The sequence below is a fragment of the Enoplosus armatus genome, chromosome 12, assembly GCF_043641665.1.
Source record: "Enoplosus armatus isolate fEnoArm2 chromosome 12, fEnoArm2.hap1, whole genome shotgun sequence".
Taxonomy (NCBI): domain Eukaryota; kingdom Metazoa; phylum Chordata; class Actinopteri; order Centrarchiformes; family Enoplosidae; genus Enoplosus; species Enoplosus armatus.
The window spans coordinates 7,519,822-7,547,203 of NC_092191.1; the positions used below are offsets into that span (position 1 = coordinate 7,519,822).

Consider the following 27,382-nt stretch of genomic DNA (forward strand, 5'->3'; position numbering starts at 1 on the left):
ATGGGCTCCCAGGTTGTGCAGACCCTGCGTCAGGGAGTCTGGGCATCTCTGACCGGGGGCTGGTACCACGACCCGGACCAGAACAAATTCAACAACTCCTGCCACCTCTATCTGTGGATATTTCTCCTGATGTTGCCCCTGTCTCTCCATCTGGTGAGTCTTTTATTAGGGAACATGACGTCCAAGGCCGCGAAGGGGGTGTGAGGTGCTCACGGTAACCTTAGGTAACGTTTTTTTTTTGTTGGTCATGCGCCCTTTTCATCCTTTCTTGGATAAACGTGCAGTGGCTCTGCAACAACATCACATCCTTCATTGTCTGGGTGCTACAGAGGGAGATACTGGGCTAGAGAAAGCAGCACTGTCGCAGTATTTTTCCTCGCATGTAGTGACGGAACGCATGGCTGCTCCTGGATGTGGCAGTGGGAGAGCCAGGAAGCGTGAAACTGTGGGTTCACTCATTCATGTCATGGCCTTTGAAATAGGTGCAACACAGGCTGCATTGCTCAGTGATAATAGCCTGACTGGGGCACTTCCATGTGGGATTATTTGCAGCTGTTTACCTTGTAGGTAAATGTGTAGACACAGTAGATGTGGAGGAAGGACCTCTGTTACGGGCATAGTCACACAGCAGGATGGTGGCATGAATAGAGGAACACCTTGACCTTAGCGATGAAGTATGAATGATAACACATTGAATTCTCTTACTTCTTGAAATTAATAGGTGTTACGATGGCAAGAACAGCCATGCACAGCGCTGACACGTTGTGATATGATCATGGACACACACCCTACAAGCACAGACAGCTGACATGCATGCATGACAGCTTTTCTCTTATTGTTGCCCCCCCCACATCTCATAACAACCAGGGCTAATTGTGAGTCTACTGTGTGTTCAGGTGGCTGTCCATGAAGGAGAGTTAGTAAGGCAAAGTAACAGATCCTGATGAGAGAGTGACAGCTCAGGCGTTTCTGAGCTTTGCCACTAAAGCTGCATTAAAATGTTGTTGCCGACAGTTTTCACAGTCTGTTTGAAAACACCAACTGCTTCCCCTGCAAAAACAACACCAGCCTTCTGGGAGAGATGTTTCGAATTTCAAGTTTATTAGCATTTTGTCTAAAGGTCGCACACACAACATACAGCCCGAGGTACACGATGGCAGGAAGTTGAGGAACAATCAAATATAAGCACAAACGTGTACTTGGAGACATTAATTAATAAGTGTCCATGACTCATGTATCAGCATGATGCAGATGCTTTGTCTTTAATCTGTCTTCCTGTTCCTTGCTATGGGCCGTTCCTCCCCTGGGGATCAATAAACTTCATTCATCCACCAGTTAATCAAATTAGATATTGTGGTTCACTGAGCCTGTAATACACTTGGGGGACAGTGTGGCTGTGTGACCGAATGAGCTTTAAATCTTGCAGAATTTCACCTACTTGCAATAAGATGAGAAGAGATAGTTGGCCCTTTTTCCGGCTGCTACGGTGTGAAGCATTAAATGAAGCACTGTTCTGGTTGAGTCAGGAGATGAATGAATATGACGAAGCTCTTCTCCTCTCCCCTCCACAGGCCCTGCCCCCTACCACCATGGCTTTGAGCATCTACTGCACCTCCATCACCGCCTTCTTCATCCTCATCAAGCTGGCCAACTATCGGCTGCACCTGATGTTCAACGAGGGCGAGGCGGTGGTCCGCAGCAGCCTCTCTGACCTCAGCAAGGCTCCGGAGAAGAAAAGTAATGGCTCGGACTCCTGCCTGCCCGCCAGCATCAGGTAAACCCCCCCCCCCACAGACACACTTATAATCCTGAAACTACAGTCAGATGGGTCAATCTGAAGTAGCTCACTTCATGGATGTATTGGAGGCCATTCATGGAGGTATACAGTATATATATATTCAAATTGCTCGTTGTGCTTCAAGCTCCCCTGTTAGGTTAGTCATTACAAAATCTAGGCCAGATGGCTTAATCCCTAATGATACAATTTAATTATTAACACAAAATTGTACATTTAGGCCTGAGACATCCATTCAGAATAAAGCCACGTATACTAAGTATAACTAGGTGTCCTACCATGCTTGACATCTTTTTTTTAACAATTTTCTCTCCTTTCTTTCTTTCTTTCTTTCTTTCTTTCTTTCTCTGTATCTGTATGTTTCCCAGTCCTCTCTCTCTTTGAGCTCAGATTGGTTTCGTGATCAAGTGTCTCAGAGTGGGATACGGACTCTTTCCACTTCATTTCAAAGACTCAGTACAGCTTTGGTGAATGAGCGAGCTAATGAGGGGAGGTCAGCGATCTTCAGTTGGCCACTCCGCTCTGACACACTTGATCTGCACGGAGACTAATAAAAGAAAAATCCATCACTTCCTGTTCCCCGTGCGACTGTATTTCTTTCTTATAATCTTTGAAGTTCTTGTGGGGAGATGAAACAGCCAGTCCAGACACAAGTATTTTTAGCACTATTTTAGTATTCAAAACATGAGAGGCTGGGAATGAGGGTCAGGTGATTTCTTCTGAATGTGTCATATTGATGCATGGATTTCCACAGACTCCCCATCTCTCTGTCTCTTTCTCTTCGTCATTTAATTTCTCTCCCGTCTCTTGTCTTTGTCTAACAGGAAGAGCAGTACAGTCCCCGACAGTGTTGCCATGACGATGTTGGCTCGAAAGCGCCCCAGTCCGGTGATCCAGGTGACAGTGAAGCAGACTGAAACAGACCCGGGACTGATCGGGGTGGTGAGTGACAATTAAAAGATGGACACCTGCCAGTATAAACGTGCAGTGCAGAAAAACACTGTGTTGACCTACATTATGTCCCAATTTTAATCACGTGTTTCTGGATTCTCTTCCATGCAGGACTGTTCGAAGTCAGATGAGTTGGTGAAGACTGTGGAAGGTGATGCTGGTCTTTCTCTGGGTTTGACTGAGATACAGATGGGTAACTATTAAAGGGAAAATAAATGCGTGCAGAAACATAACAAATGCAGATGCTGCTATACAGGGCATGAGGTGGCGCTGATGTGAGTATGAATATGATGGGCCTTCAAAGTTACCAGGGCCCAGTTTGACAAAGATAGGCCTTGACTATAGCTTAGATCTAACTAATAGTCAGACTTCAGATAGACGTCTAAATTCACATGTTGCACAAAGCTTAAGATAATGCAGTTCTTGACTATCTTACAGGACTAATTTGCCATGATTGTGGGTAAATTAATTTTTTTTAGCTGTTCTGGCTGCTCATGGTGGCCCAAGACACTTTATGTTGGTTTTTCCTTTAATTTGTCACCCATCTGTAGGTGCTGTTACTCATAATTGCAAACAAGAGTGCATTTTACATTTTGTAATAGTTAATTGACCTAATTGTATTACTTATGAAATTTCCTATCCGTACATTTAACAGCCCAGATAATCTCTCTTTCCCTGTATATCTTTCACTCACATTTGTATGATACTGTGAAAGAAGGTGTAAAGTGTAGTCGTCTAATTTCAAGCTTCTAGATACTTAATTAGGGGTTGTCAGATTGAGAGAGGTTGTTTTTTGAAGCATACCAAATCCTCTCTAAATGTAGGGTATTAATTGTCTGCCACATTTTTAGCTCGGTACAGTAGTTTTCTTGCAATATGAGTGTTAATGTCTTCTTCTGAGATGAGGGAATAAGAAAGAATGATTTCTGAGCTGTTCACCACTGATTCAAAAGAGCTGAGGTTGATTAGTAAAGGATCTGACTCTAGATCAGAGGTAATGACCTCAGAAATAAAAACAGAAATGCCAGACCGAAGGGGTTGAATTTACTATGGCTTAAAGTGGCTTGACTATTGGAGAAACATCTGGTCACATTTTGTGTATTTTTATTTTGAAATAGTGGAGAAATAGGGAAACAAGTTCCTCCCCCCATTTGTATTTCAAACATTGGATTACTGATGTCCTGTAAAAGTAGAATCTTCCTTTGACATTGAGTTAGTCTGGCTGCTGGCATTCCTTATAACCAGCAGAAATATTCAGCCTTGCACAATGGCACATATGAATGGTACATGACACTGGCAACATGACTAAGTGATGAGCCTTGCATGTAATTTGGGGAAACAAGTGTTCTGTTTAGTGTAATGACCGAATCAGTCTGTGCTGGAAGCCCACTCTGTTCCTCTTCCCTAATGCACTCGATGGCTCCTTAGACAATGTAGGCTGACAACTTCCTTTTCTGCAACACATCACTGTTGTAAATAAGCTCAGACAAGCACAGAACCAGCAGCCAGCCAACAAGATGACTGCTTCCAGTAAATGTATGGCCTAATGCACTGGTGTTTAGTCAGAGCAAAGTCAGCTTCTGTGCCGTGGTATGTTGCAACAGATGATTGCACAATTGCAAAAAACATGTTGGTTTGTGTTTTTAATAGCAGTAGGATTGGTCCTCATTCTGCAGTTCTTTTTATTGCAATGGAAAGATTTATCTGCCACTGCAAATACTTCTGTAGACAATAGTGTTAATTTTGTGTGTTGTCCCTGCAGCCAAATAAAAGGTACTTTCCTGGCAGGAATTTTAGAATTAGAGCAGTTTTATTATTATTACACTATAAATAAACAATTTGAATTTCATTTCATTTCAGGGCAGGGTGAGGGTGCTGCAGAGGAGAGGCCAGTGGAGGGAGGCCTGCACCCAAGCCCAGAGCCTTCTCCAGATGACCTCTCCAGCCCCAATCCCGACCAGGCCGCCCCCCTGCTGCAGGCCCAGCAGAGAACCCCATCCCGAGCTGAAAGAGAAGAGACGCGTCCTGGATCTGCAAGTGGGACAGGGAAAATGGATGCGGAAATAATTGAAACCGGAGCTGTGAAAGAAGGAATGGACGTTCAGAGCTCTTTGACGGGGACTGACAGAGAGCCATCGGAGCAGGACAGAACAGCAGAGAAGGACTCAGAGCAGGACAGAATAGAAGAGGAGAAAGACTGTGAGGATAAAGAGGCTGCAGACAGGGAAACAGCTGATGAAGGTCTGCCTCCGTCCAAGGGAAGTGAAGATGAGAGCGAGGAGGAGAGTGAAGGGCAAAAAGAGCCCCCAGATGCCAACAATAACTCACTGGAGACTCCTCAGGACCACCAGCATGATTTCATTGACATCCCAGAACCTCCTGCACAGGTAAGCCATACACATATAGAAACAGGAGTAATTTGTTATGTTTGGGAGGTTTGAATTTGAAGGGTATCTTAATAGAAAGCAACAAAACTATTTTGAACATCATAGGCAGGAGTCTTCCCTCTGTCTGTCCCTTTGTGTTGTCTCCCAGGCTGAGCCAGTGGAGGAGACATACTGTTCTGATGAGATTGAAGTGGTTCTGGTTGATAACTCTGGCCCGGGCCCCGTGTTGGCTCACCTGGACGACAGCGACACGGTCAAGATCATCATCACCATGAGCTGTGACCCTCAGACTGCTGCTCAGCTGGAGGAGAGCGTCAAGCAGAGTCTTCTGGAGAATGCACAGGTTGATGTTGATTTCCCCTTTAAGTGGCTTTAAATCTGTTTACATCATCAAATCAGTCTGGCAGTATATGTGTTATCTGATATCTGTATCAAGACTGTGTTTTTACGCCTGAATCATCTCATCAAATGTCAAATGTCTTTTCTCTAATTTTATACACATTTCCACACAATTTGCCCAGACATATTTGGTATTTTTGGAAACTTTGGTATCTCCACTACAATTTATATATTATACATTTCTGTGTGTTAGAACAATGTCAGGCAGCACACCATGAGTTTGTAATGACTGACCCTCCAGCAGGTCAGTTGGGTTTAATAGGCTTGAAATATGATCTGTATTTACTATTATGAGTTTAGCTGTCATGTGCATTTGTTTTCTGAAAATGCTTTGCAATGACTACATTGCTAAATCCTGAAATCTCTGCAGCTTCACGCTAGGTTTACTTTAATTACTACAAGTTCTGAGATAAGTAAAATGGCTGATGCATAATGTTAGATTATCTGACAGCATTTGTTAATTGTTAACAAAGCTTTTACTTTATTTCTGCTCTCTAAATGTACAATGAGGGGGGAATTTAGTCCTCATTTGTTGCCATGGATATGACGAATGCCACTCTGGTAGGCTGCATGGTCCTGACGTCTTCAGGCACATGATGAGGCTGCCAGTCTCCAAGTGTATGTGGAAGTCCACATACAGTATTTGAAATCAGCAGTGTATGAGTCTAATATGTGAACCAACAGTAGCCATGCAGGAGAAATTAGCACACCTGTCCTGAAGTTTAGCGCATTTCTCCGTGACTGCTGCTCTTGTCTATGTGTGACAATGTCTTTGTCTGTCCTATAAGGCTCAGAAGGATGCAGGAGAGTGTCACATCAAGATCCCGGTCATCACCTTCGACTCCCCTGAGGAGGAGAAGCAGGAGGTGGAGGAGGGAGAAGAAGCGACTGGCTCAGAGGACGACCCCACCCCGAAACAGCAACAGACAACAAGCCAAAGTGAAGAGTTTCACCTGTGCAGAGAAACAACCAGTTCTGAGTTCACCACACTAGAGTGTCCAGATCCAGACCAGGAACATCTTGGTCTGCAGATGACTAATGACAGCACACCGAGCCCACAGCTGACAAATGACAACAGCTCATCAGGTATTGATGTCAACTCCCACCCTGATGACACGGATCCTCTGGATCCTAATGTGGATTCACAAGGTTTCCTGCGTCTGCCGCCAGCTTTGGGCCGCTACGGGCCCGGGGGAAGGACTCACATCCGCGGGCTGAGCATGGACAGTGGGAAAGATGCCGTGCTGCTTTCAGACCGCTCAAATAACACAGTATGTTGGCAGTTTAGCTCTCTTTCTATTTCTGTATCTTTATTCTCGTCATCTCCATCCATCTGCCCATGCATACATACAAACATTTGTCTCTTTATCAGACCACCATGACCAGTTCCAAATCAGATCTGGAAGCAAAGGAGGGCCAGATTCCCAACGAATCCAACTTCTTGGAGTTTGTTTCCTTATTGGGGTCCCTCAGTACCAGAGGGGGAGGTGCCAGCACGCAGGAGGACGAGAGGTTAGAACGCAAAGAGGAGGTGGGAGCTGCAGAGGAAGGTGAATCTCAGCGACAGGGTTGGTTCCTTTACCCCCTCCTCCTTTATCTACATGTTCTATGCAGGGTATACATATGTGGTGCATGGTCCCATCAGCTATGTAAGGTTAAAGCTCCATGTGTGGTTGCATGAGAGCAAAGAAATATGAATTGGGGCTTTAAGAATTAATTACATTTAATTTTATAAAAACAAAAATTAACCAAAAAACATTTCCATTTGATCTGTTTGCAGAGAGTCAGAGTGTGACTTCCAGACCAGATGAGACGATAACAGAGACCAACACGGACAACAAACCACAGAGACCCAAACCACCCACCAGTCTGCCTACCAACACACTACAGGCTATACCACCCACACAAATCCCAATAGTCTCCCCTGACAGGTACACATGCCTCTACACCCACATGCTTCAATAAAAATATCCACATATATTCGAGCACCTAGCATCCAGGATCCCCAGATGATTGTGTTTCCTGTCTGCAGTCCACAGACAGACAGAGAGAAGGATCCAGACTATGATTCTTTGCCCTCGCAAACGTCTCAGTCCGAGAGCTCCATGCTGCAGGTCATCTGCAGACCAGAGGCTACCAACAAAGAAGAGGCCTACACCTTCCACACTGTACACAGTAAGCAGCTACCCTTGAATAGAATTAGTGAAACATGTTTGTAGTATTTTCATAATATTTGCCGTTGGTTCCTGGAAATGAGATAAGTCACATGTAGTCAGAGGCAGGGTCCTTGATCAGTTTGAGGAATCTATTTGTGCTGGGCCGGTCCGGTAGTATTGTGATCTTTTGAACAAACATACAGTATGTGTGGGAGGCTCAGGAATGGCTCCAAGATGTTCAGCTGTTCTCTTACAGTTCAGTCTGGTTGTCAGTTACTGGACATTACTTGTCTCACAAGTTTTATGTGTGTGTTCGTCTCACCAGGAGACAGGCCTCGTAAGCTGTACGCGGAGAGAGCGCTCAACCTGCCGCTAGGAGCAGAGCTCATCACTGGCAACATGTGGTACTGCTGTCAAATCTTTATTTCACTCTCTTTCATCATCTCTTCCTTTACGTGTTATCTTTTTCTACCATTTTTTCATCCCCTGTTCCTCCTTTCCCTGCTTCATCTACCTGCATGTTCTCCTCCGCTGCTACCATGTGATTCATCTTAACTTATTGCCTTTTTCCATCTCCTCCTAAACTATCATCACTGCCTGTATGATCCACATATTAACATCAGCCTGTTTCCTCTGTGTGTGTGTGTGTCTTCAGTGACCTGCTGTCAACTTCTTCAAACTCAGAGTGTCAGGACGGCCTGGCGGGCGGTCACGCTGACTGCCCTTTCCAGCGACGCATCATCCCTGCACACAGGCTTCGGCCGCGAAGGACGCACCCTGAGATCTTCCAGGTGTCCGTCTGCTTTCACCTTTTCTTTCTTGCTCCGCATACCATGATTTACTAAACATGATTTGCTAAGACTAAAGACAGGAAAATAAAAATGTACATTTGCTTATGTTTGCTTAAGATATGCATGTGCTTGGAAGTATGGAGTCGGGGGTTTCCAAATGGTTGTAAAACTGTTATTTAAAGGTACCCTGTGGGTTTCTATTTGTCTATAATACCCTGTGGGCAACTAATTGTCTATAATAGTCCTATGGATCAATGTTTTTTAGAGTGGGTCACCGTTTTGCACACAAGGACCCACATGCACACGGGTGACATGATAACCAGATGTCCTGATGGTGTCATGCTGTTTCACTGATCGACAGTTGGTGGTGGTAACGTGCCAAGAAATGTAGCAATGTGCCAACAACAGGGAGTGAACGGGATGTAAACAACGTAGGTCTCAAATTCTCCCAAAAATCGGTTTTGCAAGTGTTTTATGAGGACGGACATTATTTAAACGTGTTTGTTAGACCTCAAGGATACACGTGATGTGTTTGGTGAAAAACAGTGAATGTAAACAAACCCCCCCAAAAAACTCCACATGGTACCTTTAACTAAAACAAATCAGGGATTAATAGAAGACTTAATGAATGAATTAATCCATCAAATAAATAGGTTAAATTAAAAAAGGATTCATAGACAACCATTGTAAACCACTGCCAATTATCAAACAATAAATAGATCAAATATAGATCACAGTTTAAACAAATAGTTGAATTCACAAATACATTTAAAATTACAGGTTTCAAACAAGGAATTAAAATGCTAAACAACAAGTCCCCAGAGGGTGACATAAATGATAATCTCATGAATCCTTAATGCACCACTTTGTGTGTGTGTGTGGACTTAACAATGATCTGATGATTTTGAATTATACTACATGGGAAATCGTGTGGATATAAAACGTGAGATTATTTTTGTTTCCTGGTTTATTGCAGTTGAATTCATGCAGATATAAATGATTTGTGTTTGTGTCAGGAAGAGGACTCTTTGGATGAGTCGTCAGAGACTTCCACTCAGGAGAAACCGACCAGGAAGATTTATTACAAACTCAAACTGTTTCCTGGGAAGTGGATCAACATTTTATATGACCGACTCACCCTGCTTGCCCTTTTGGACAGGTAATACACACAAAACCTGCCTGCAAACTCTTTCCACTGTTGTGCCCACACATATGGAAGTCCTAAGTCTAGAAATCGAACATCTTACACATTATTCAGCTGGGAAATTCACACACAGCTCACACTATATTATTTACATTTAACACAAACGTTTTAGAGACATTGATATATTTTTCAGATTTAGATACTGCATTGTTTTACATTTTGCCATGTTTGTGTTGTTAGTGGTTTACATGATTTTCTACATTTTCCTCCAAATTCGGATAAACAAGCTGATTTCACCCACAAGATTGCCAGTCGCTGGATGTTTGTTGTCTTGTTTCTTTAAATCTAAAACACTGCTCGGCTCAAAAAGCCTTCATCAATATCTAAAATATCTATTAATTATTGGTCAATTTGGCCACTTTTTGTGTCGTTTTTTTCAGTTTGATCCAACATATCATGTCCTTTCAATTTAATCATCAGTTTAATCATGCATTTGTAACCTGTATATGCCTTTCTATGTGCTGCTGTCGTATAGAAACCAGGATGTTCTGGAGAATCTAGTTGCAGTCTTCATGGCCTTTCTGGTTTCCTTCCTGGGTTTTGTGCTTCTCAACCACGGCTGCTTCAAAGACTTCTGGGTCTTCCAGTTCTGCCTTGTTATCGCCAGCTGCCAGTATTCCTTACTGAAGGTAAAAAAAAAATCAAAGGATCAATGGAATCTAAGGAAAACCATTTCATGACTAAAACCAACTTGCACTGAGGAATGAAGGATGTGTGAGCTCAGTGTGACATAATGTAGGTGAAAAGGAAAACTGACCTCATACTTGTCAGTTACTATTTGCTCCCATGCGCTTCCTCTCCGTGAACTCAGTCGTAACGACAACAGTTTTCAATTGTTCTCGTGTTAATTTACAGAAGGTGGTTCAATATTGGCTTCTGTGTGTTTTGTTTTCCAGAGTGTTCAACCAGATGCAGCTTCGCCCACACATGTGAGTTTAATGTCACTTTGTTACTGAATCTCAGAGGAAATATTACAGAGTTAAGTCAAACAAACTCCTCGAAAAGATTATGTCATGTGGCATAATTACCAGTATTTGGTAAACGTATATTTGTGTACATCGATGAGATCTCTGTTGATCAGTTCCAACTTGTGACAGCTGTTCCTCTTAATTTATGCATGCTGTCAGTCTTTGGCAGATGATGTCAGTTTCCTTATGCATATTAATCATTTTGCTGTGGTTTGACTGGCGCACCAGCAATGTGGCTTCAGAGGATATGACCTCTTTGGAGGTTACTGTGTGAACTGATAAAACACATTCCTGTTGCTGTGAAAACACGTAAAAGTGCATGCAGGCATTCAGTCTAATATGAGCCAACTTTATAGTCGTGTTTGTAATTGTGATTCCATCAGATGTTGGTATTATCGTGCAGTGTTTAGCAGTTAACAACAGGGTGAACCTCTGCTGTTTTATCTAACATCCTAACCCGTGTGTGTTCATGTGTGTGTCTCCAGGGTCACAACCAGCTGGTGGCCTACAGCCGAGCGGCCTACTTCTGCATCTTCTGCGCTCTGATCTGGGTGCTGGAGCAGCTGCTGAGGAGGAAGGACCTGCCCGTCTCCACCCTGTACGGAGTCACCATCGTCTGCCACGACGCAGTGCACTTCATACGAGACCTGCTAGTGGGTAGGGATGAATGTACCAGGAGAGACACATAACAAAATGCACAGTGACACACATATGGCCTTCAATTGAGCTTCAGACAGGACCTATTTTATTTGTTGTTATTTGTTTTTCCCCTTTCAAAACAATAATTTGTCTCTGAATGATACTAAGAAATGTCTTCTGTTTAATGCATAAAACAGGTTTTACCTACTGCTTCCCAATCACCTTCCTGGTGGGCCTTTTCCCTCAGATCAACACCTTCACCATCTACCTGCTGGAGCAGATTGACATGCACCTTTTTGGAGGGACAGGTTGGCAAAACTGCTTCAAACCTTTTGGTTTCAGTCACACTTGTGTTCATGAATCCAGATCCTAGATGGATGTTAATTTTCTGTTGTTGCTGTAAACGTTTCTGGATGCATTTGTTTTCAGGGCCTTTAAGTAAAGGTCAATCCTAGTGATTTAAAAACCATAAAACTAAGACTGCAGTGCATGCTTGGCTTTGTTTGTCCTTGTTGAATACTACTGCATGTATTTTCACCCTCTCTCTCTAATGTGTGTGTCTCAGCTGCTACGAGTCTCATCTCTGCAATCTACAGCATCCTACGCAGTCTGGTCGCTCTGTCTCTGCTCTACGGTTTTTGCTTTGGAGCTCTCAAGGTACAAATTAACTGGATATAAAACAAAACAGGAGATGTGAATATAGCCCTTTCTCCTCTCCTCTCTTTTTTTCTCAGAGTTTTGAACTGAATTTGTGTTCATGGTCATCCTCCTGGTTATAGGATTAGAAGAAGACGGAGAGTTCAGTTATAAATAGTGTGCAGCCGGGCAGTTTTACTGATGGAACTGCAGCAAAATTCAAAGTGTAGCTAGTCATCCTTCAAAAGTCACTACAAGATTACAGCTGCGGGGAAGAAGCTTTTATGCTGTGAAGATCTAAAAGCAGCCGACTCTGGCTTAAAAAGGTACATGATGGTGTGATTCACACCGCTTCATGTGTGTCTGTGTGTGTGTTTGCAGGAGCCGTGGGATGAGCAGCACACTCCAGCTCTGTTCTCTGGATTCTGTGGCCTTTTGGTGGTCTTCTCCTACCACCTCAGCCGACAGAGCAGTGACCCCTCTGTACTCCTGTGAGTATCAGTGTGTGTGTGTGTGTGTTTGCATGCACACACTTAATATTCTGCAATAATCTTTAAATTAAAGATTTGAGAGATGCATGGAAAAAAGAGAGCTGAATTCATCGACGTGAGGAAACAAATGCAGATGGTTACTACTGTATATACTCTACTTGAGATGATGATACTCTAGTATTTGTTGAGTAATTTTCATCCAAGCTGACTGTTAATTGTGAACATAAAGTCAAAATAATCTTCATAAACATTATTTTTCATGTTCACCCTTTCGGCTCAAATAGTAAGCTGTTAAAAGCTGAATAAAGAAGAAAAGAAAATGTAAATAATTAACACATAAAAAGCTAAAAATCTTTTTGTTGTAAGGAAGAAATATAGTTTATTAAAATATTCAAGTTTTTCCAGTTTGCTTGTTGCTTTAGGTTTTGTAACAGGAAGTCTGTTTATTTTAGACAACAAATAAGATCCTCTCATTCTACACATTTTCATTTACAGATCTCTGATCAAGTCAAAGATAATGCCCGCTTTGGTTGAGAGCGAGGAAGAGGAGGAGGAAGACACGGAGAGTAAAGACCCACTGCCCGAGAAACTGCAGAACTCTATGGTGACTAAAGATGATTATATATAGAAATAAATGGACGTTTTCATCAATAATGTTGTTAGTGGAAGGTGATGAGTAATGGTGCAGGTTATTATCAGTTGGATAACTGACCTCTGTGAATGCATAAACACACTTTCCCAGAGTTCATTTCACCCCTCTGTGGATTATTTGAAGCTCATGTCAGCTCACAATAATCATCATCAGAAAATCAATACTCATTAACGCTGAGCGCCTGAGTTGTGGAATTCATGCATACAGTTTGTGAGAGTCTTGAACTCGGTGTTGCAAGCGAGTTAATAAAACAGTGTTTGCTGTCGATCATTGTGTGCGATTACAGAGAATTATGCATCGGAGAAAACAAGCCTCCTGCCGCCTTTTACAGTATTAATGGGGATTGTGAAGCTCTTAACTCTTCTCAGGCTGCTGTTTTGAAAATTGAAGGCTCAGAATGATTAGACAGAAATAATCACACACCTAAACGAGTCTGACAAATCAATGTGTGGATTATTAAAGATTGCAGCTCTCTCTCCCTCTTGTGCTCTGCAGAAGGAGATTCTGCTGTCGGATGTAGTCGTGTGCTCTGTCGCCTACATCCTAACCTTCGCCATCACTGCGAGTACTGTGTTTCTGTCTCTCAAGGTGAGATTCTTGATTGTCTCCCCTTTATATACGCAGCCGCTGACGTTTTTTTTTTTCCTTTTTTTAATTTTCATCATGTCTTCTTTCATTATAACTTGTTTCCAGCCCTTTGTGACCATCGTGCTGTACGCTCTGGCGGGGACGGTGGGGTTTGTAACCCACTACCTGATCCCCCAGCTGAGGAAGCATCACCCTTGGTTGTGGATCTCCCATCCGGTCCTCAAGACCAAGGAGTACCACCAGTTTGAACCCAGAGGTCAGCACGCCTGCTGTGTATAGCCCAGAGTTGTCTGTTAATAATTAAGTATAAAAACTCAGCTACAAAACTATCAGAGCGCACACACACACACACACACACACACACACACACACACACTCACACACACACGCCAGGGCCATACAGTTCTCTAAATGTAGTATTTGGATTAGAAATGTTTAATCAATCTAGATTGTTGAATACTTTGTTTTTTTACCAAATACCTTCCGAACTAAAGACATTAAAGGACATGGTAAAACTAATACCTGCTAAACATCAGCATGTTAACATTGTCAGTGTGAGCATGTTACAGTAGCATTTTGCTCATAGCAACTAAGTAGAGTCTCAAAGAGCCGCTAGCACGGCCGTGGACTCTTGACTCTAGTCTTATTGGAGAATACTAAATGACTAAAATGTCCATCTTGTCATGAAGATTATGACATATGATATGTAGGTGTGACTTCCCTGACTGAATAGTGATTTAATAATAAAAAAATTAAGAGAGGACAGGAACTACTGCGCTCGAACCAGGTCTCTCTGTGCTCTAGAAAGCTCTGATTCTCATCTGCTTTTGTGGTGTCATTGTTCTTGCTGATGTTACAGAGGACGCTGTGCTGATGTGGTTTGAGCGACTGTACGTGGGGCTCCTGTGCTTTGAGAAGTACGTGGTGTACCCCGCCATCGTGCTGAGCGCGCTCACTAATGACGGCTTTGCCCTCAGTCACCGCAAGAAGCTGGGAATCCAGTGAGTGGAGCCGCAAACACACAGCATCACCCCTCATTTCTAGATATCTGCCAGTGTGCGTCTCCATGCGTGAGTGTGTGTAGTGAACCACCCGTTGAATCTGTTGTATGAACTCTTGTTCATGTCGCCTCCAGCTGTGACGTTCTCCTGACGACAGTTGCTGGTCTGAAACTCCTGCGTTCATCCTTCTGCAACCCCAGCTTCCAGTTCCTCACTCTGCTCTTCACGCTCGTCTTTTTCCACTTCGACTGTCCGCGCGCCTCCGAGAGCTTCCTGCTGGACTTCTTCATCATGTCTATTGTTTTCCACAAGGTGAGAGAACGGGGTTTGATGATACCTGGAGACAGTATGTGTGTATAAGCTAATGTGCTGTGTATGCTGTGTATACTCGGATACAAACACTCCATCAAACAAGCAGACAGATGTCACTTGACTGACCTTTCAAGTTATTTAATTATTTCACTGTCAACTGTCTGGGAGGGTCTCATAAAAAAGATGCTATCCAGTTGCATTATGGGAATTGTAGGATCCAGCATGTTTCTGTTCCTGCTGAGTACCTCAACTTTATGGATGTGCCACACTGAATCACTGAGGAGGATCAAAATGGATCAGTACTGAAAACCGCCTGCTGTTGTGAGCTGATTAAAGCAACAGAATATTTTTGACACCAAAGTCTTTTTTTCGAGGATCTGGACTGAAATGTTACTGTAGAAAAACATGAAATATGACTTTTTTAACTGAATTTCCTTTTGTTTTGTTTGTTGAATGTACGTGCCACTAGCATACATAGTGGAATAAATGTATTTAATATGCCAGCAGTTGACCACAGAGGGTTTATTAACATTTATGGTGATGGAGGAATGTAATAGGTATCACTTTTCCCTTTAATAGAGCCACTGTTGTGTTGAGGTCTGTTATTTGGGGACTGACTGTGTGTTGTTTCTGCTGCCGTCCAGATGCGTGAGCTGCTGCTGAAGCTCCATTTCATCCTGGTTTACATCGCTCCCTGGCAGATCGCCTGGGGCAGCGCTTTCCATGCCTTCGCTCAGCCGTTCGCTGTGCCTCGTATCCTTTCTCTAACACCTGTGTTCGTGTGTGTGTGAGAGTGCATCAGCACCTGCTTTTCTTTCCTTGACTGGTGTGTGTGTCCAGACTCAGCCATGCTGCTGCTCCAGACTCTGCTCACCACCGTCTTCTACACACCTCTGGCTCCCTTCCTGGGCAGCGCCATCTTCATTTCCTCCTATCCGCGACCCATCAAGTTCTGGGAGCGAAACTACAAGTAAGGCCCTCGACGAAGTGAGTGTGCGAGTGTGGAGTGAGTTTGTTAAACAGTCTGGAGATGTGTGAAAATGATTTATTGCAATGTGAGTCCAGATTGAGGAAATCTTGAAAAGCTGCTAGTTAGAAGAAAAGGTTGATAATTTGTCAACGAATCCCACGAAAAGACTAAAACCAACAATGCAATGTGAGTTAGTAAGTTGTTAGTAAGTCTGATAAAGCTTCCTGTGCTGTAAATAATGTGTATTGCTGAAAATAGTCCAGAATAAATGGACTAATGACTCTTTCATATCATTTATGAATTGTAACAATAACATCAACATTTTGAGTGTATAATTTTCTGTTTTTTAATTTGCTGAAGGAGAAATCAATCCCATCCTTTTGAGCTGAGCGAGGCAGATTAGCAGAAAGGCACCCTCCTCCTCCTCCTCCTCCTCCTCCTCCTCCTCCTCTCTCTGTGTCTCGTTCACCCTTACACAACGTAACCCTCTGTTCCCTCTTACTTATTGATGTGAGAGACTGTTTGTACTTCGGCTCGCTGAGAGCACTCCAAAAATACTCCTGGAGCTTTGTTGTGCAAACTTCAGTGAAGCAGCCTGTGATTATATTTAGACGCTGTTGTCTGTGTTAGAACTGAAACTCAGGACTTTAAAGTCACTGACAGCATCATCTGTGCTGGAGTCAGATCTTGGTGTTGTAGGCTGTAGTTGTGCAGGTTGTCAATGTGAACACCAAGACAACAAGACAACAAAACAAATAACAACATGGACTACAACTGAGACAACAGCCTTAAAAGATTTAGTTTCAAGTGTGTCAGCTGGATGTGGAGGTGTTCACTTACAACTAGAGTGAGCTGTAGTATGCATCGAATAAAATACAGTTGTAGATGTTCAAGAGGACTAGTTCTGGATCAGTGCTGTCTTTCTGAGAGACTTTACAATGGTGATACAGTCCACGGAGGATTACAAGAAGATGCATCGTGAATTAACAGTTTTCAGGGTGCCATTACCAAATTTCTGATTGCTTGACACAAAATTACATGACAAACACTTTGTCTCCATTTCATAAATGTGGTACCTTTTCACTTCTTCAACAGTCTATATGGTTTTTACTGTCTTTGTCTCCCGTCTCTTGTAGCACAAAGCGTATTGACAACTCGAACAGCAGACTGGTGTCCCAAGTGGACAAGGAGACTGGTGAGTTCTTTCTCACTACACTTACGTCTCTTACAGGCTGCATCGTTTTTTTAAATTTCCTGTCCTTTCTAAATCTTTTTTTCTCCCTTTTTCTCTCAGGGTGTGATGATAGCAACTTGAACTCTATCTTTTACGAGTATCTGACTCGCTCGCTGCAGCATTCACTGTGTGGAGACCTTATGCTGGGCCGATGGGGCAACTACAGCGCCGGAGACTGTTTCATTCTGGCTTCTGATTACCTCAATGCCCTGGTCCACCTCATCGAGATCGGCAACGGGTTGGTCACGTTCCAGCTGAGGGGTCTGGAGTTCAGAGGTACGGTTCGACCATCTCTACCTCCTTCATACCTTCTTTCCATCCTTCTCTCTGAATGAATGACTGATCACCTCCATCTCTCTCCATCCCAGGTACATACTGCCAGCAGCGAGAGGTGGAGGCCATCACTGAGGGCGTGGAGGAAGACGACGCGTGCTGCTGCTGCGAGCCGGGTCACTTGCCCCACATGTTGTCCTGCAATGCGGCCTTCAACCTGCGCTGGCTGGCCTGGGAGGTAATGGCCACCAAGTACCTGCTGGAAGGTTACAGCATCAGTGAGAACAACGCCGCCACGATGCTGCAAGTGTACGACCTCCGAAAGCTACTCATCACTTACTATCTGAAGGTACGTTTCATTTGTGTGTATCAGTTTATGGAGGTCCATTTTACAGATTATGAAATTGTATGACTGCAGTAAACAGTATGCAAAACTCCTCTTTACCAGGGAAGTGGGCAATCTTGGACTTTTTTTTCAATGTGAATCACAATTTTGTTGTTGAAATTAACGCTGCAAAGTGGTTACGTACTCAGATTGAAGTACTGAAGAATGTCTTATTTTGTATTAATTGTTGCCATGGTTATTCCAGTGTGTCCAGCATTAACTGATGAAATGACATCTCATTTTTACAACTGAAACAGAAATTGTGATATACAGCATATTGGTATGAGAAGATGTCTGACTTTTTACACAGCATTTATATTTTTCCATATCATCATGCTCTACTGTACATGTCGTCATTCCACCGTTTGCATATAAGGGTATTTTAAATGGCTGCAATTGTTGTTGGCAGAATAGTGTATACACTAATCTTATAAAGCTACTCAAGGCCAGACTGTATTGTGAAAATAGCCGAGAAAAAGTGGGCTGAATTTAGATCATTTGGTCTTGTTTTTCTGGAATTTAGTGAAGAACCTGAGATATGTTTTCTCACCAGAACTAAACAGCAACAAGTAATTCACACAGTCCAGAGAAACCTGTTATTACTGTACATATTGTTCTTCTGGTTTTAAGCATGACAGAGCAGTCCAGCTGATGTTTTATTACACTGATATGAAGAGTCACTGGTATGGAAAGGCACCCTACGCAGCTTTAATAAGCTTTTGATATATTGAGTCACCCTCTCCTCAGCGGCGGACTGAACTTTGAATATTCCACTTGTCTCAACAGGCTCTTAAGGATTTGCTGCCAAAAGCTTAAACAGTTTGATTGCCAGATAAAGTATCTTATGCATTAATCAGAATTACAAATGGCCGCCTGCCAATAGCGACTCCAGATGTGGTCAGCAGCTATATCATGTACAAGTGCACATTTCTTTGTCTTCTGTTGTCCTTGTGTTTTGCTTTCATCTGATTGTCCCCCCTTCACAAACCGTCCCTCTTCTTCCCTCCCCTCCTCCCCCTCTCCTCTCAGAGTATTATGTACTACCTGGTCCACTCTCCCAAACTGTCCACGTGGCTCAAGGACGACGCCATTCAGGAGGCGCTGCAGTCTTACACCAAGTGGCACCACATCGAGCGTGACCCACAGGTCTTTAGTGTGAAGATCGATGAAGACTACGTGCACTGCCTGCAGGGGGTGACGCGCGCCAGCTTCTGCAACGTCTACCTGGAGTGGATCCAGTACTGCGCTGGGAAGATGGAGACGGTACATCACTTAAAGATTATTCTATCAAACCTCATTATGAGCCGGAGCAGCGGAGGGATTTTCTACTGCTGTTGGTCATGGCTGCAACTGAGAATTATTTTCATTAGGGATTCATCGTTAAGTCTGTAAAGTGTCGGAAAATAGTGAAAAATGCCCATCAGAATTTCCCAGATCCCTTTCTGACATATTCAGATAGCTTGTTTTGTCTTACCAACAGTCTCAAACTTAAAATACTTACTTTACTGTCATAGATGGGTAAGAAAACCAGCAAATATCCACATTTGAGAATTTCTGACATTCTTTCGTAACAAATTATTGTTACGAAAGAAAGAATAAATATTTTTATTTAGTCAGTAATGTGAAATGAGTAAAAGGAAAGCAAAAGTTGCACTACAGTGCACTCTTGTAACCCTTTTCTCATAAGAACAACTCAACATTTTATCACCATAAAAGCATCACGGGGGAATCTGTACTTATTTGCCATCCTTGTCTCTTCATGTCTGCCCTGTCTTTGTGTTTGTACCTGCGTGCAGCCTGTGGACAGTGATGAGGACTCTCCTTTGGTGACTCTGTGTTACGCTCTCTCCGTCCTTGGGAGGAGATCCCTCGGCACGGCGTCACACAACATGTCCAACAGGTAAACCTTGTTCAAGCCAAAGAGCAATATAAATAGATTGTTCTCTAATCGCTCTCTGAAATGAGTCATGTGGGAAGATCAGCTGCATGTGTTGAATTCTCACTATTGACTAATGAATTCTAGTAAGCAATCATACGAATATTAATTTGTCCCTCTATCAGTAAAACAAAAGATTAATGAGAAGTTCATGGCGGAGGGCAGTGACATAACTGTAGGTTTTTCTGCATTCAGAAATATGTTCTGTTTCATGTTATTTATATAAATGCAAAAATTACACATAATTGTACAATTTTACTGGGAGCAAAGGTGGTGAAACTATCAGTAACAGTAGACATTGACCTGCAGTTTGACAGATACACCAGAAGGGGGCATCGGCAGCTAAATCTTAAACCATATCCAGATTTCTGTCTCTGCACTCATGACTTTTTGTCTTTGTGTGATCTGTATTCTAAAAACGTCTCTTCTCTGTCTTTTCATCCCTCTTTTTTTACCTCCACAAAGTCTGGAATCATTTCTGTACGGTTTCAATACCCTGTTTAAAGGCGACTTCCGCATCGCCACCAAGGACGAGTGGGTTTTTGCTGATCTGGACCTCCTGCAGAAGGTGGTGGCTCCTGCAGTCAGAATGAGCCTCAAACTGCATCAGGTAACATGAACTGTGCTTTCAAATGGCTGTGCTGTCTTCGTGTGTCTAACTAATTCTACTCTTCAGTAAATACTTTAATACTTTAATAATATCTTCATAATGGCCATTTCTCATCCTGGGACTAGACATTGATTCTCCAGTGCTCCATCATGCCTTTGCTGCCCTTTCAGGATCACTTCACCTGTCTGGAGGAGACCGAGGAGGCATCTATCTTGTACGAAGCCATCACAAACTACCGCAGCAGCCTGGTCATCTGCCACGAGAGTGACCCCGCTTGGCGTAAGGCGGTGCTGTCCAGCCGCGACACGCTGCTCACGCTGAGACACATGATCGATGACGGCACGGACGAGTATAAGATCATCATGCTGTACAAACGTCACCTCAGCTTCAAGGTCATCAAGGTAAGAGGGGGTTTGGCTTTGGCACAGAGACGGAACATGTTGGAAAATTAATGAATAATGTGAGAAATGCCAGAGAGCGCATGTGTGGTGTAATTTGAATGCAGATGTGTCTCTGACTGCCTGTGAGGTTTGTTTAGTCAGCTTGGTAGTGTGCATATAGCATGACAAACCTCCTGCCTGTACCAACTTGGACATGGTTTTGAAGCTCATCCTCGAGGCGTGGTACCAAACAACCACCACAGTCACTTTTCTAGCTGTGTGACTGAGCACGAATGTGTCTTTTTGTTTTAGAAGTTAGCAGTTTCATCAGTACTAAGTCAAATCTGAACAGAAAAGTGAAAAGTGGTCACCTGAGATCCTGTTCAGATGCTTTCTGATGTGAACTGGAAACTCAACTGAATATGTCTGGATACAAGATGGTGGGTCTGCACCCTGCCTGAAAATGTGAAGCAGGGCGTCTCCTGAAAAGTGCAGGCTTGCGAATTTTAATTTCTTAACATTAGCAGATGCCTTAAGTAAAGTTTTTATCAACCTGTGGCAGAAAATGCCCACAACAGGGTTTGTCGTTGATCAGTACTTTTGACTCTGAAGTTACTTTAAGAGCTCAAATCTCCGCTTAACTCTCAGCACTTAAAGTTCAAACTATTCAACACTAGAGGAAGATGTTAAAGGAATAGTCCCACATATGCTTCTTTTGCTTTGTCGCCAAGAGTTAGATGAGAAGATCAATATGACTCTCATATCTCTCGCTGAATATGAAGCTATACTGCCTGCAGCCAGCTAACTTAGGTTAGCAGCTAGGCTGGCTAATTATCACGCCACACCACAACGTGTCATTCTTACACTTCATCGCTTTTTGTACAGATTAAACAAACGAGATGCAACGTGTTAATTAATGAGTTTTACTAAACTAAGGTAAAACCCTGCTTGCTGTAGCTTCATATTTCAACTAGAGAGCAAATTACTGTTCTATAAAATATTCTTTTAAGTAAGGTTTTTATCAACCCATTGCACAAAGTGACCATATTTTATCTGTGTGGGTTTTAATAGGGCTGTTGATCAATCTTTGTTACTCTGCAATTAGTTTGTTAAGTGTACTCATTTCCTGCTCATCCTCTGCCACAGTCGCAGTAGTTCAGTGATGATTCAGGATGATGTTAAATCTAAAACATCCGGCCTCCTGGATGACGATAAAAAAGCAGATGATAAAGTGGTTCTGCTTGGTTCTCGGATATATGTTACCTCTTCAACTGAGTCTCTTAGGTAACTTTATTAGAATTGGGAGTTTTGTACATGCTATCATAAGCTGTGCCAGAGACCGGGTAATTGCCATAATTCTTTTTCCAATGGAGACTGATAAAACAGAAATGGCTTAAAAGTCTTTTAAAAAGTAATTTTACCGTCATGTTCTCCTGGGCTTTCCTCTTCCCTCTTGTTTAACTATGAACTCATGCATAATGTGATCTCCTCTCTCATATCTGTCTCTCCCTGCAGATCAATAAGGAGTGCGTCCGAGGTCTATGGGCCGGCCAGCAGCAAGAGTTGGTGTTTCTACGGAACCGAAACCCGGAACGCGGCAGCATCCAGAACTCAAAGCAAGCGCTGAGGAACATGGTCAACTCGTCCTGCGACCAGCCGCTGGGCTACCCTATGTATGTGTCATTCACAGCTATTGTCAGGACCAGATGAGTAGAGCATGGCACTAACATCTCAAAGTTTTAGGACTGATTTTAAAGTTTGTCTGTGTTGTTGCTCACTTGAAAAACCTTTTACTCACTGTTTTAATTGAGGTATTTAAGTTTCTTATCATAACAGTTTTGTTTATTTGCAGGTGTCCCCTCTTGCTGACATTTCTTCTATTATTTTTTTTTTAGGTATGTGTCACCACTAACAACATCATACGCAGGAACACACCGTACGCTCCGCAGCATTGGAGGAGGGGCTTTAAGCCTGGACGCCATTCGTTCCTGGCTCTGCTCTAAATGGTTACGGTCAGTTTAAAATAAATACATTTCTGCATATTCAAAAACGTACGTTATTTTCCCACCTCAGTCAAGAGTACAGTCTTTTCCTCTTTGCCTCCCCAGGCTTAAACTCTCCCTGTGCTCTTCAATTAACATTCTTTACTTGCTAAAGACTCCCTCATCACCTCTTGTTGAGTTCAGTCTGGTGAGTTAAAAGACGAAGCTGTAACTGAAAGGTCGTGGGTTCAGTTCCTGGAGCAACCATCAGTCTCTGGGGGTCCTTGCCTCTCATCCTCACTCTGGATAAGAGGCTCAGTTTAATTTATTTGGCATTATTTAGAACACAAACTTACACTAAAAAAACTTCTTACAATCATCAAGCCTCCGAGGCCATCTGTAATCAGTTTCAGCTGAGAGTTATTGCTCTGAATATCCTTCGTCTTGTGCAGCTAAGATGTAGCGGGGAAGACAAAATATAACTTCCTGCACGCAATGTAATGCACAGTATCTCCCTCACATCCACAGTGGTTAGTTTAGCAGATAAAACAATGCTGTGTATGTTTGTTGAGCTGTTAAAGAAAGGACAAAAGGCAACATTAGGGTTAAGAGGAAAAAAGTTGTGGCGACACATGAGATGACGGTAACTTCTCAGGTTCACTTATTCAGCTGGTTGTATTTGGTCTTGATCCCTCTGGATGAGGTGCAAAAGCGAGTGTAATGCTCCGGCTGCCTGCTGAGTGAGCGCTTCTCTGTGGATTTTTACAGATATTGAGTTGATGGAAGCCAGTGCTGGGGAGAGCCAACTTAATGTAGTTTTAAATACATGTGCAGCGACAGTGGGAGTGCACACTTGAGGGAAAGAGAGTGGCAGAGTTCCCTCTCTTCCCATCTCTCCCTCTATCCTCTCTCTTACACATTACCTTCTGCATAGCTTATCGTATAGGCTCTGCATTAACCTCTGCAGGTCAGCTAATGGGGTGTGTGTGTGTGTGTGTGTGTGTGTGTGTTTGTGACTGTGTGACTCTCTCCTAAGCTTCTTAGGGAGTTTTCCTTTCAAATTAGATTAGATTGTTAATCCTGTTTCATCGGCCTTGAGTTAAAGGTGTTGTCTTAATTTTTCTAAGTAGCCGAGGAGCCGCAGAGACTGACCGTGCCTCGTCAGCCAGAACATATTTAACTAATTTAAGAGGAAGACTGCACTAGTGTGTGTCACATATGCTAGCACAGTTGCGTAACATCTCTCTCTCTCAGTGTAAGTTTGTGTGTGTGTGTGTGCTTAACCAACTGGAATAGTCAAGGCTTGCTAAATTTTTGATGGTCCTTTGCCAGTTTGTGTCCCTTGCACTGATGCGGACATGAATAAATAAATCAGAGCTGTGTGTGTGTGTGTGTGTTCTGCAGGGTGCGTAAGGACAACCTGACCAGCTGTAACAGTGGTGTGAACATGGAGGATGTGGACTGCGGTGCCGGTGGTTCGTCCTCGCTGAGCCACAACCGTCCATCCTCCGTCACATCCAACAGCCTGAGCCTCTACCAGCATAGAGCCAGAACGACACACAGCCACAGACACCACAACGCAGGTACACACACACACACACACACACACACACACACACAATCTCACTATCCTTGTGGGAAAATCTCTGTTCCTATTCTCTAGTCCCTCATTGTGACCTCAACCAGAACCTAGTTGTTCAAACCGCAATCCCACATTGTGAGTGGGCTACCAGCTTTGGATATGAACAAGGGCGAATACACACACACACACACACACACACACACACACACACACACAACACACAATGCCGGCACATGAACAGGTACTACGATATAAGCAGGGATATTCTAGCTTTGGGTGTTTTTATTTGTTTTTTGTTTCGTTTTCCATTTTTATTCACCTTTTAAAGTGAGACTACATACATTTTGAAAGATACTGATATTCTTTCTTTTTCAACAAATCCCACGATAAGACCAAAAACAACAAAACAATGTATTTGTGACACATTTCTGTTCATGTCATATTCACTGACAGTAAGAAAAACATAGAATAACATGTGACTTATCCGTTATGTCTCAGTTCTTGTTTGGCTACTTGTAGTGGTATTTTTAAGGCAGTTTGGTATTGAATATGTTTGCAGTAGATACTGTGTAAGACAGACAATGAACCATAATTACTTTTAAAACTTTCAGTACCTTTAATTGAAGTTAAACATTAATCTGATTTCATGTAATTTTGTTTAAAAAGCAGCCAGGAGAGAGTACCGCAGTCGGTCAGTGCAGCCTCAGAGTCAGCGTCCCCCCGTCACCAGCCAATCAGGGCCCATCCTGGACTCAGGCTCCACCCACGGGCTTGTCCAGCGTCTGTCCAACAGTCAGCTATCCTTTAACACATCCATAGCCTCTATATTCTCCCAGGTATACACACACACGCGCACACACACACACACACACACATACAATGTTACCAGGAGAATAAAGCGATAAGAGGATCTTTCTGTCTCTTCAGGTCCCTCGTCTCTCAGGAGCAGGTGGGATCAGCTCGCAGCTCCAGGCAGCGCAGCATCAGCAGCGCTCCAGCCAGGTAGGAGCCTGCAACACTTTTATACATACACACTTTATGTAGGCCAACACATGGTTGACAGATGAAGATCTCAAAACTGACAACTGAGAAGATTTAAGAAAACCTCTTCTGTCATATTTCTTTAATAATTGATTTATAGCAAACAAATAAAGAATGCAGATGTTTACTGTACACTACTATATGCATTTTCTTCCTCTGTGGTGCCTCTCCCCAGGTCTCCTCATCTTCATCCACTCTCAGCCTGCTTTTTGGGAAGCGTAGTTTCTCCAGTGGCCTGGTTATCTCCGGGTTGTCTGCTGCTGAAGGAGGAAACACCACCGATACGCAGTCCTCGTCCAGCGTCAACATCGCCATGGGACCCTCGCACAGGTCCAGCAGCAGGGCCACGCAGGTAGGGAACAAGTCAACAGGTGGACACATGTAGTCCCTGCCTCTTCATACACAGTGCTGTCTGAAGGCTCCTCATACAGTGTGGTCCTCTCATTACAACATGACCTTCACTCAGGCCAGCATTAAGAGATACAGAGCAAGTTCACATGTGTTGATAAAAAATAGTCTTAATTAAATTTAAAAACACATTTAAGGTCCCCATGAAATGAAAACTTGACTTTCTCTGTTCCATTTTTATGGGAAACATCTTTTTCGGATTTTGGTGACTTCCTGGCCTTTCTTCTAGCACCACCTATGAACAGAGTCGGGCTAGTTGTTTCCCCTTGCTTCCAGTCTTTATGCTAAGCTAAGCTAACCATGTCCCGGCTATAGCTTCATATTTTCTGAGGCCAAAATGTCACCCAACATTACAGTGGCTCTTAATCAAATTGCAAGTGGGGATAAACCCTCAGGACAACATTTAATATTTCAAATATTAAATTATTAAATGAATACTTATATATGTAGTACGTTACTAGTTCCAGCCAACATTTTAGTAGTGAGGTGTAATTAGTATTGCAGCCTCTAGGGGGCACTGGAGGGGCTTCAGACTTTAAAGTCTTGTCAAGTTCAGACATGTCACATGGCACCTGTATCTCATTAATAGCACCATCTGAAAGTTTGAGCAGTAAAAGTTGTTATATAACAGAGAGGATAAGATGGGAAGGGAACAATCTAAAAAAAGATCCTCCTCCCTGTTCTTTTAATTTGACTTGGGATGCAGAATGATGTAAGTACTGAAAAGTACTGGCTATGAAACAAAGAATATTGCTCAAATGTGCCTCTTCTAAGCCTGTTCCTCTGCCTCCTCTCTCTTCCTCTTTCTCAGTGGACATCAGAGCCATATGAGAGCATAGACGCGACCTATTCCAACGCCGCCATCACGGTGAAAGACGGTGTGCAGTCAGGTGACCGAGGCTGCAGCCAGGGATTAGACAAGACCCAGGAGGACTCAGCATCTGCCTCAACAGCTCCGGAGGCGACGGATCAAAAGACTGTCTGAGAGCGAGAGAGAACACACACACACACACACACACACACAGACACACACACACACGAGAGTGCCCATACACATGGCCATATACAGAGAGGACTGTATGAAAAGTTACACATATACACATACATACAGAGGCTTGTGTGAGAGAGCACCCATGCACACCAACCTGCCTCCTCTCCTGTCCTCAGCATGTGGTCTCTCCCTGTTGTCTGAATGTAAACAAGTCTGAAAACATGATCTTGGATCCGGTTGATGAAATAAAGACGTTTTTAAATGAGGCTGGTGATGTCACCTGTGGTTAAGGGTAAAGGGTAATGTGTGTGTTGTGATGGGAGGTTCATACTTGGGATGATGCCTTATTGTCACATTGATTTCTGGACAATTCACTTTAAATCATCCTGTATCATTTCAAAGAGTACAAAGCAAACCCTCCACAAACAGGACTGTATATGTTTCTGCTTTCCAGGAACTTTCCAGGATGATCTATATATTATTTGAGAATAGCATGTGATCCCTTAGACCTTTTGGCCTCTCCAGTCAGCATTCAGGGCTCCTTGTCTCCTCTAACCACTTCTACCCAAGGCAAAGGAAACACTGTTAATGACTACATACTTGTGATGAATAGTTAAGAT

General features: G+C 43.1%; 1 protein-coding gene across 4 annotated transcripts; it reads left to right on the forward strand.

Moving 5' to 3' along the window:
• pcnx2 (pecanex 2) lies at positions 1 to 26,756 on the forward strand. 4 transcript variants are annotated; one of them, XM_070915501.1, is made up of 40 exons: positions 1 to 153; positions 1,572 to 1,774; positions 2,620 to 2,737; positions 2,858 to 2,939; positions 4,607 to 5,133; positions 5,282 to 5,476; positions 6,321 to 6,803; positions 6,905 to 7,082; positions 7,313 to 7,463; positions 7,565 to 7,707; positions 8,014 to 8,092; positions 8,344 to 8,479; positions 9,496 to 9,638; positions 10,159 to 10,312; positions 10,580 to 10,612; positions 11,137 to 11,308; positions 11,488 to 11,598; positions 11,856 to 11,947; positions 12,308 to 12,417; positions 12,913 to 13,021; positions 13,565 to 13,657; positions 13,763 to 13,913; positions 14,517 to 14,658; positions 14,793 to 14,970; positions 15,615 to 15,723; positions 15,802 to 15,940; positions 17,077 to 17,135; positions 17,235 to 17,450; positions 17,543 to 17,796; positions 18,862 to 19,095; positions 19,629 to 19,732; positions 20,234 to 20,378; positions 20,549 to 20,779; positions 22,274 to 22,431; positions 22,654 to 22,770; positions 24,145 to 24,323; positions 24,992 to 25,158; positions 25,250 to 25,324; positions 25,539 to 25,715; positions 26,583 to 26,756. In XM_070915501.1, exons 1-40 carry the CDS (start codon positions 1 to 3, stop codon positions 26,754 to 26,756), a joined length of 6,474 nt encoding a protein of 2,157 aa, XP_070771602.1. The 4 variants fall into 4 exon arrangements, with proteins under 4 accessions (XP_070771602.1, XP_070771603.1, XP_070771604.1 ...); XM_070915502.1 differs by having other exon boundaries at positions 2,858 to 2,906; positions 4,607 to 5,160; positions 5,297 to 5,476; ... (1 more) ...; positions 6,905 to 7,100; positions 15,811 to 15,940; XM_070915503.1 differs by having other exon boundaries at positions 2,858 to 2,897; positions 6,905 to 7,100; positions 8,014 to 8,089; positions 15,811 to 15,940.
• Positions 26,757 to 27,382: the final 626 nt, after the last annotated feature.